The sequence below is a fragment of the Bubalus bubalis genome, chromosome 6 (genome assembly GCF_019923935.1).
Source record: "Bubalus bubalis isolate 160015118507 breed Murrah chromosome 6, NDDB_SH_1, whole genome shotgun sequence".
NCBI lineage: Eukaryota > Metazoa > Chordata > Mammalia > Artiodactyla > Bovidae > Bubalus > Bubalus bubalis.
In genome coordinates, this window is record NC_059162.1 from 97,397,959 (window position 1) to 97,408,687 (window position 10,729).

Genomic DNA, 10,729 nt, shown 5'->3' on the forward strand with positions numbered 1-10,729 from the left:
AGCTTCACAGTACAGTTTCCTGTGCGTATCATTATGGGGTGAGACAGTGAGGTGGTGGTCACATTTCTGGATCTAACACGGGAACCCACAGGACTGGGAGTTGCTGGGAGGCTGAGTCCAGCCACTATTCCAAGCTGGCCTGGGTATATCCATGTGCTACTCCATCTGACACCTCAACCTCTAGGATTCCTGCGTCACTGGGGCTCATAAGGCCTCTGATTCTTCTATTTCTTCATCTGTAAAGTGGGGACAGTGATTCTCACTTATAAGACTATTAAGAGACGTTAGAGAACCCTGCACAGTGCCAGGCATGTATGTACCCTGTACATATGATAGGCCCCTGCTGTCAAGATGCAAAGGCTCAGTGCTTAGAGGACACACCCCTGAGAAGCTTCCCCTCAGCTCCTCTGCTGTGGTCAGCTTTTTGGGCTGGTGAAGAGAGACGGTCAGTTGATGAGTGTCCTTCCTAAGCGCTGGACATTCCCATGCCTGCTGGCTATGAGCGCAGTGAGCACTTGGGCAGGGACACCCAGTGGCATCTGGGATGTGCCAGCCTCACCCTATGCCTTGAACTCATCTCCTACTTGCCTAGTGATCCAACCTCCTTGAAGGACTTAATGGTATCAACTTAAAAGGTTCCTGCCAGACCGAATCTTCCCACTGACCTTGCCCATGACCTTGGCCAAATGCTTTGCTGTCTCAGGGCCTTTGTACTGATGCACCTTCCTCCCTAATCTGTTATTAACAAAAACAATGTTAATCACTGTTATTTTCTAAGCCAAGTACTTTTTGTACATGGTCTTATTCATTCCTCATAGATAATTTCCTCCTCATATTACAAATGAGGAAAAGGAAGCTCAGAAAGGTAAAGAAAATTGCCTGAGGTCAAAGACATTTTGTAGAGGCAGGATTTGATCCTAGGTGTTTATTATTCCAAAGCTGGACTGAGGTCCAGCTAAGCTCTACCTCCAGCAGGAAGCCTTTCTCACTCTCAGTGTAGGTTCAAATTCTGTCTCAAGCTCGTGAGATGTGAGACAGATCTCTTGGCTTTGTAAAACCTCTTTCTGCCTTCCTAAAGTGAGGGTAATAACAGCAACCTCTAAGGGTGGTTTTAAAGATTAGATACAAGCATGGTCCGGTGCCTGGCAGCCAGGAGGTGCTCAATGAATGTTTCCATCTCCTGGGGCTTCTGTGCTACAGGCCCAGATTTCCAGACAGCTCATCACAGCCTAGGGCAAGTCCCTGGATTTATCTAGATGGGCTGGCTGATCTCTCAGAACCCACATCCCATCCAGTTGGGAGTCCCTCCTCTCTGAGCCCCAGCTCCACTAGGAGTCTACACCACAATGTACTCTAGCTCAATTGTTCACCCCCATCCTGGTGGATTAGCCTTTAGAAGGAGCATGCCTTTTCCTTCTCTGTTCTCCCACAGTGCCTAGGCTATATGGAGCATGGATGCATGTATATATCCATGGAAAACAACACTTTATGCCAAGTCCCTAGTGGGGAAGGGGATGCTTGAATGAATAAATGATTAAAGCAAGACCCTGACCTTGAGGAGCTCACCTCTAGATGAAGGTGCTCAGTTCATCCTTAGAAGTCATTCTTGCTGGGTTAAGTTCTTAAAATTTTAAAGTTTTTAAACTCATGCTCTGTCTCAGTTGTTTGCCCCCATCCTGGTGGATTAGCCTTTAGAAGGTGCATTTGGTGGCTCTTTGGAAAAGAGTCTGCCTGCAGTGGGGGAGACCAAGATTCGATCCCTGGGTTGGGAAGATCCCCTGGAGAAGAAAATGGCAACCCACTCCAGTATTCTTGCCTGGAGAATCCCACAGATGGAGGAGCCTGGCAGGCTACAGTCCCTGGGGTCGCAAAGAGTCAGACATGACTGAGCGACTTCACTTTTATAAACTCGAAAGAATTCATAGAATCTCATTTACAAGTTAATTTGGGGATTGTCCCTTTCAGGTCCTCTGTCAGCCTGAATAAAAGTAACTTGATCCTTTCCCACTTTGCTTTGCATGTTGCACTGACATCCGCAGGGTAACAATCACCATTGTGCAGATACGGCGTCCAAGGCCCCAGGAATGGACAGGACTGGCCACAGGCAGGGCTAGGTAGCCAGGGCCCCCCATCCCAATCCCCAGCCTCATGCTCTGAGCATCAGTTAGTGAAGAGTTCTTCAAGATGGGGGAGGCAGGACCCTGAAACTGGGCCTAAAGGTTACAGGGGAGTTCAGGGCCCTGCGCTGAGCTTTGGAACCCTCATTAGAGAAGAGCTGAAGGACTCCTTCCTCAGAGTTCACAGCCTTGAGGACTCACAGTAAAGGCACCCACCCTTCACCTAAGAAGAATAGAATAAACACCCTCTTGAATCCCCACATCTCTCCCTCATCAAACTTTGAATATCACCTAGTTCTCAATTTGTCAGCAACTCTTGAAAACACAAATCTCAGGAGGATACACAGCTCTGATTTGGGACTTGACTACGTCCCCATTTTTGTATTATTTTCCACCCAAGCATTGAATAACATACATGAAAGAGCAGTTCTAGTTTCAAAGGCAAATTACATGTTTTGACTCAGAATTAATCTTTGTTTTCTCTCATCTCGATGGATAATTATACTGTGTCAGTTTCCACCCATGTGCTGGTAGGAGCCTGTCAGCGTCCCTGGGGAGGTCCCTGAAGGGGAGAGGGACAAGCTGTGGGCCTGAGAGTGCAGGCTCAGGGACATGGCAGCGATGACCAGAGCTGAGACCCCACGCTTATCTCAACCACAGGGACACAAAATGTCCCATCAAGGTGGATACAAATTAGACAAGGCAGGTGAGCCTCTGTGGGGAGATGAAGCTGAGCACAGAGCATGGGCAGGCCCCTGAGTGTGAGGTGGGCTCGGGCTCAGTGACAGTGAAGGGCTGCCTCCACTGTGGGGTTTGGATGTGTCCCTGTGTGTAGGGGAGGGGTGGGAATCATCAGCTCTGCATCTCCCTGGAGCCCACTAAAGTGGCAGGCCCTGAACGTGATGCTGGGGGAACATAGAAAATGTTTGGCCATCAAGAGCCCAGATTCACAGAGGAGAAGGCATGTCCACATGCAAAGATCACAAACAATACCAAGCAACGTATAAAAGTGCTCAGCTACCTAGCACCTCATGCCCTCTTTCAAAAACCTCCATGGTTCCCCATTACCTTCAGTAACGTTTCAGTTCCTCCTCTTGCTGGTCAAAGCCCTGGCCTTCATTGAAAACTGCATGTGCAGCTTCCTAGCACACACCTTTCCCTGTGAGCACAGTCTCCCCCTACCTGCTTTCTACCACTTTATACCCCGACTAAGTAAGTCATTGCTCCATGTTCATCCTTTTCCCTCTTCCTGGAATGTTCTCCCTGTCTGTCTCTAGATGGAGACTGCCAGCTTATCTTTCAAAGCCCAGTCTGGATATCGCACCTCTGTTTCTTGGTCCTTGTTCTCCACTGGAGATGGAGCTCCTTCTCTCTGCTGAACCCCTAACCGCATTTTGCACACATGTGTGCATGGTACCTCCCCTAGCATATTGTCACGGCATCTTTGTGTGTCTGACTCCACCACTAGATGGATTGCTCCTTAAGGAACTATTTTATCACTCCTGTATCCTCAGTGCACATTCGAGGCCTACTTGAGGGTAAGTCCTACATAAGCTCTGAATGTATGAGTTAGGAAATGGTAGAACTGAAGCACCCCCTAAGAATCGTCCACTTCAACACTTTCGTGTTATAGAAAAGTGAGACCCCACCAGAAATTACTCTCCCACATCTACTGGCAAACATTTGGCAGTCATCAGGAGTGTCCAAGGAAGGCTTCATGCAGGAAGTGGGGCTTAAACTTGGTTTCCAAGGACATGTAGAATTCAAGTGGATGAAATGGAGGAGAGGGGGGCATTCCAGGTTGGCGGAAAGGGCGGAGAAGGCAGGAAGCAGAAGCTGAAAAGGCACATTCTAAGGTAATGACAGGCCTGGATATTGAGGACAGTAGAGGTGGTAAAGATGGAACTAACAGTTCATTTAACTCATCAAACAATCCTCAAGCAATACTTCATACTACTCAGGAATTATGGAGAAAAATCAGATACATCAAACTAAAAGTCCTATGAGAAAAACAGCTGGGCAAATAACTCCCCAGAAAATGGCATGCTGAGAGACGAGGCCCAAAGTGCTGTGGGAACCATGGGAGGGGAGCAGCTTATTTTCTGGGGAGTCAGCTTACCAAAGGAGGGAGTCTAGATAGGTGGAAGAGGGCCCTGTAGGAAGAAGAGTAGCTCTGCGGGGCCCATAGGTGAGAGGTTTGCCTGCTAATGCCTCTCTCTGTGCCCCCATCTGGAGCTGTGGATGTTTTTTGCCTCTGTAAGGACCCCACAGTCATTTTGCATGTCCACACTCCTTCCTGGCTATCACACACCCTTCTCCCCATGCACGCCATCTACCTGGGACCACCCCACCTGTGATCATACTTGGGCTTGCCCACCCTCTTTCACAACCAAAGAAACAAATCCATCTTGTTTCCCATGCTTCCTTTGGGAGTAAAGACCCACACTCTCAGTGACACGTGAATGGCACCTTGTAATGGGCAAAGCTCTTCCCCAGCCCTCATTCACCAGAGCCTAGAATGCAGGAAGGACATGGGTGCTACTATTTTACAGAAGAAGAAATGGGGGCCAGAGAAGAGAAAGGACTTCTTCAAGATCACATCGCCTGTAAATGACATTCCAAGTGTGTGTTCCAGCCTGTTGATGGGTACTAAGACTTAGATGTGTCTCAGCCACGCTAGATGATCTTCCTGTGTTAGCAAGGTCTGTCATGAGCGTGGAATCTTAGTCTGTGAGGCTTCCTGGTTGAGGCGCTACATGAGGGCAAGGTGTCCCTTTTGTGTGCTGCCACCTGGTCTTGTCTTTACCCTATTCATGACTCATCAGCAATGAAGGAAATGATACTCCAGAATCAGAGCAGCATGGGTTATAAGAAGTCAATTATTGAATCCTAAATCTAACAGCCCAAGAGATTCCCATATTTGTGGCATTACCTTTTTCTGCCAGGAGTTGTAGTTCTTTATTGTTTATTATTTTTTGTCATTATTTCACACAACTATGACCTCTACTAAACTGTAAGCAGCCTGAGGACAGCATCAATGTCGGATTCACCTCTGTCACCTCCAGAGTCCCTTGGACCACACCTAGCACATGGCAGCATGCCTTTGTAAGTTACAGTAGGCAAAGGAAGACACTGGGTGTGTTTATTTGTAGTGTCTCATTTAACGTCACATCACCCTGAAACTGGAATATTTTGTCCTCATTTTGTAAATGAAGCTCAGAGAATTCAAGTAACTCGCTCAAGGTCGTACCTCTCACCTATAGCCGGCCTGAGAATTCAGTTCAGTTCTTTCTGGATTGGCCAGTCTTTCCACTGCATATAAATCGTAGTCCAATGCTTGAATGAATGGCACATCAATTTATTACTCAAAATGTAATAAATAAGGCCCCATATGAAGAAAAATGCAAACATAGATAAAACTTGGTTCCTGCCTACCAGGAGCAGAACAGAAAGTAAACAACTGTTGAAGAGAATGTTAAGGGTATTGCATTGGGTGCTGAGCACTGAGATACGGAGGTAAAGCAGACACATCTCTGCCTTTGGAGAGCCCCCAAGCTTGTAGGGGAGTCAGACCCACCATGAAATGCCATAATTAGGTTATGCTGAGAAATACAAAGGGACTCTGGAGCCCATGATGGTTATGAAGGGAATGAAGCCCCTGGATCTGCCAACCTACAGCTCGTCTATGTGTTCATCTGCAGCCCGCCGTGAAACGGATAGAATGAGTTAGAATCAAAGTAGAAATGTGGAAGTATTATAACCATAGGGCAGTTAGCTTTTCTCCAGAACCAGAATGATACAACCCATCCATTCATCCAAGAGTCATTCATTCAGTCATGCCTTGGGCTGGGTTGCTGAGATGTCTAGATGAGGCAGTCAAGGCCACTGCTCCTAGTCCAGTGGCAGACTCATGGCTCACAGTCCAGTGGGGGAGACAGACATACACACAGATGATTCCAATGCAGCATGTATATGTGCTTCTTTCTTCTCTCTTTCTGTTATCTCCCCCTTTGCAGGAAAGGAAAACCCCCTTCCTACAAGCACTCACTCCTGCGGGGCCCGGCCAGCAACCACCCCAACGGCAAAGGGGACAAGAAGAGCTCAGTGAACCACAAAGACCCTTCAAACTCTTTTTAAGGATGTGGAATCCAGGGAGGTCTTGTGGTGGCAAGAGAATGCATTTTCTGCTGGGCCATGAAATTAATCACCCTTTTCTAGTTTCCAAGAATGACTGTGAGAACATGTATAAGCTAGTGAAAGGGAAGGGGGAAAAAAATGAGAAATTTCATCATCGATTTTCCTTTTTACCATTTGAAAATCAATTGTGAGCCTTCAGCTTAAGGCTCAGGAACAAAATAGGAGACTCAGACCAGATGAGTACAGATGCTAATTTCCACAACACAGAGACCCTCACAGGAAGAGAAAACCCCCATATCTCTTCTCTAGTCAGTGCTTTCCAGCCCCTTGACTGTTCTAAGTTGTGCAGTTACTATAGATACCTTTTAGACTAGGCCACGTTGTTTACTGTTTTAGAAATGCAGTGTCCATATTTGCTGGCCCAAAACAATACCATCAACGCATACAAAACAAAAGGCAAATGCACCTTTGGTAACAATGGGTCAGAATTTTTGAGCTCACAGTGGTCTTAGACATACAGTCACTTTATCTATGAGCTGCATGCTCCCTGACTCCCCTAAACCCTAGCATGCAACTCCAGAGAACTACCCTGAGAGCTATGTCCCAATGGCCTGGGTAGTTTCATTGAAACCTTAGCTCCTAAAACAAAAAGTATTAGCTGCACATTCCAGAAGGTCTCTCTCACGGTTAAGATCGCTAGATCTTAGGATCTGAGATCAAAACTGACCACTGAAGAAGAGGATATGAAAAATATGCCATAGAGGGGAGGAGGCTGACTGTCAGGTACAGAAGATGCAAAAGACAAAAGAATGCACTCCGAGGCAGGTGGGGTTGATAAAGTAAAACAACAACCGTGGCAATTCCCAAGGCAGGGCAAGCTCACTTGCCCTGTGCATTTTTCTACAGAGTAAAGTACCTTTGCATGATGAATGGGTCCAGGGGAGTTGGCTCACTTCCTGTCTGTGAAGCAGCAGGCTGAGTCACCATGACAGCCTGCTAATTAAAATGACCTTCCGGAAATGAGGATTAGAAGATAGGGAGAGGAAGGGAGGCTCTGGGGAGATAGGGCCTTTAGCACAAAGCTTCAGTTTAGCATTCTTTTGCTTTGGATTGGAGATTTTCAAAGTATGTTAAAAATTGAGAGCAAAGCTTTTTCTCCCTTTGCTTATTGCTTTTCAGAAACGATTAAAAAAAAAATATGTTAGTTGGCTACAAATGTTGTGTTGTATATACAGTTCTCCCCTGGGTTCTTGTTGCCCAGAGGAACACAAATAAAGTGCTTCCTGCAGCTCCTCTGTTCCTCTGAGCATTCTTGGCACCTTTCCCTCTAGGTCTCTCCCTCCCTCAAGAACCAGCAAGTCGACCCAATTTGATGTAACCCTCACTTTGCTGTCAGGGACTCTGTCATCAAGGTAAGGAAGGACAGTCAAGGCTTGACTTTCCAGCCGTTCCTGTGGCAGAATCCTGGGGAGTTTATTTGCAGCCAGCTCAATGCAAATCAACACTGTGGCAGGCCTTTCAGAAACAAGAGCATCTCTTGAGATGGCATAAGGAGAGGCAGATTGCATAAAATCAGAGATAATAGACCAGATCTATTTTCCCCTGCCCAGATTGCTTTCATAAGGTGACCATATTTAGACCCCACTTTTTTTGGTGTTTAGGTAGTTCATTTTATAGATGTATACTGCATATTAAATTATGGCATAGCTTCCCAGGTGGTGCTAGTGGTAAAGAACCCACCTGCCAATGTAAGAGACATAAGAGACACAAGTTTGATCCCTGGGTCAGGAAGATCCCCTGGAGGAGGGCATAGCAAACTACCCCAGAATTCTTGGCTGGAGAATCCCCATGGACAGAGGAGCCTGGGGGTGGGGGGTGGGGGGTGCTACAGTCCATAGGGTCACACAGAGTCAGACACGACTGAAGCGACTGAGCATACACTCACACATGTACTTTTCCAATTTACATTTTACTGGAAGTAAACTGATCTGATACCCATTTTACCAAATCTTCATTGACATAAAAAGTTAGCTATTTTCATCAACTTTTTATCAATAGGATATGTTCAGTTATGAAAATATAACTGCACTTCTGAAAAGCTGCATTGATTAATTGGACCATAGGTCTTAAAAGCTCAGGCATGCTACTGGTTTAAAAGAAAATTTTGGAGTCAGATGACTCTGGATTCTAATTCTGCATTCAAACCTTTATTCTGTCTCTTAATATCTGTGTGATCTTGGGTAAGTTATTTAACCTCTCTGAATCTTAATTCCTATAACATGGTGATAGTAATGTCTACCTCATTACAGTAGGTATGTGGGTTTAATGGGATTTTATGGGGGATATTGGGGCTTCCCTGGTAGCTCAGTTGGTAAAGAATCTGCCTGAAATGCAGGCGACCCCAATTCAATTCCTGGGTTGGGAAGATCCCCTGGAGCAGGGCATGGCAACCCACTCCAGTATTCTTGCCTGGAGAATCCCCATGGACAAAGGAGCCTGGCAGGCTACAGTCCATGGTTGCAAAAAGTAAGACACGACTGAGCAACTAAGCCCAGCACAGCACATGAGACACTTCAGCACAGCACATGGGTCATTCAATAAGTGATAGCTGTGAGTTGGATGTGACCAGGATGACACTGCTAAGTCGCTTCAGTCGTGTTCGACTCTGTGTGACCCCATAGACGGAAGCCCACCAGGCTCCGCCATCCCTGGGATTCTCCAGGCAAGAACACTAGAGTGCGTTGCCATTTCCTTGTGAAAAGTGAAAGTGAAGTCGCTCAGTTGTGCCCGACTCTTAGCGACCCCATGGACTGCAGCCTACCAGGCTCCTCTGTCCATGGGATTTTCCAGGCTAGAGTACTGGAGTGGGCTGCCATTGCCTTCGGTATCTGCAAATCACTTCCCATTGGAAATGGATAAGGAAACAGGAGCTGTTTATCCATGAGATGAAAAATGAGAGGGAGGAGGTTAAGGAAAGCAAGATCACAATATCTAAAAAGTTGAAAAAGTATCTTGGATATTCTTTTTGTCAGAAAAAAAGCAAACTTGTTCTGTGTTGCCAAAGGGTAAGAACCAAATCCAGGGAAGTAGTCTCAGTAAGACAAATTTCAGCTCAAAAGTGAGGAAAACCTTCTAGTGAATAGAGTTGTCAACCACTGGATGAGGTCCCTGAGAGACACAGAGTTCCCCATCACTAGAGGCATGCAAGCAGAATCTGAATGAACATCTGTCTTGGAGGAACGACAGGGATTTTCTTCCTCTAAGGCATGCTGAATTAACAGCGGCATTACTTCCTACTCTATAACTGTGGAGAGAAATGACATAAGATGGGGGTTACATTCCTAATGTCAAACAATGGGGTTTACAGTATAATAAGTATCACTTAACACTAAACAAGTGATAGTAAATGTCTCTAAATTACAGAATATGGACCCTGCTAACAGTTAGCAATCCTTAGGAGGGAAAAATACATGACTATAAGACTGTAGGACATGTTTGCAAAATGGGTGTCTGCTTCTCCACAGAAGTAGAGCAGGGAGGCTGAGTCTAAGGGACCAGAGGTTGCCAGGGAACCTCTTTGTGGCCTTAGCCTGCTCAGCAACTCCGTAGCTTTCTTGGACCAGGTTATACCTAAGGTCCCAAGTTAAGAGGGGAAGAGTTTCAGCACTGAGGTTGAGGACAGCACCAACACAGAAAGACAGTGAACCACCCAGAAGCTACCAGCTCACTCAGCCCCAGCAGGGGGCGCTCTAACCTCTCTTGTCTGCCCACTTCCTTCTCAGGCTAGATCCACAGTGGGTAGAACCAGCTACAAAATTAGTGTACTGAGGAGAATGAGACAACAGTGCAGCGAGGAAGGGAGGAGAGTGGAGAGACACCCTGGGCCTCTGCCTGACTTTCATACAAATCTCCTTAAACAGTGCCAGGCTTGCTCTGTATTAGTTCACAGGCCCAGAGGTCAGTCTGTTTACCTTCAGAAGCTGTGGCAGACAAGCCAGAGGCCACCCAGATTCTTTGTGCTGAGGTCCAGAGCAGAGGCTGAGTCACCTGCCTCTGGTGATATTTGCTTTACAGCAGCAGCAATAGCAGGGAGCTTTCAGCTGGGAGCTTTCCCCATTGCCCCTGAATGGGGTGGGGAAAGTACAGGATGAGTTTGTGTCCTTTAATGTAATTCAATGACACACTGGAGACCTGCCTAAGAGGACCCAACTCCTCATTTTTCTAAGTAGTAAGTGCAGTGCCAAGCTTGGAAGTCTGGAGTGATTAACATTTGTGGAGCATCAGTTCATACACCCACCAGATATTTATTGAACATTTACTGTGTGCCAAGCATTGTGCCAGATGCTTTTGCATAGATTGCCTCATTGGATACTCCCAGCAGCCCCTACAGGTAAGTATCACTTTCTTGCTTCCCAGGTGAGAAAATTAAGAACCCCTAAAAGTAAAATACTTTCTTTAAAATTCATATAGCTAGT

General features: G+C 46.4%; 1 protein-coding gene across 1 annotated transcript in view; it reads left to right on the plus strand.

The window, feature by feature from the left end:
- The window catches only part of AGBL4 (AGBL carboxypeptidase 4), a 1,467,749-nt gene extending 1,460,211 nt beyond the window's left edge, over positions 1-7,538 (plus strand). The window contains exon 13 of the mRNA XM_044945032.2: positions 6,134-7,538. Coding sequence (XP_044800967.1) covers positions 6,134-6,254 — 121 coding nt within the window. The 3' untranslated portion in view covers positions 6,255-7,538. The remainder of the gene's footprint in view (positions 1-6,133) is intronic.
- The last annotated feature ends 3,191 nt before the right edge of the window (positions 7,539-10,729 follow it).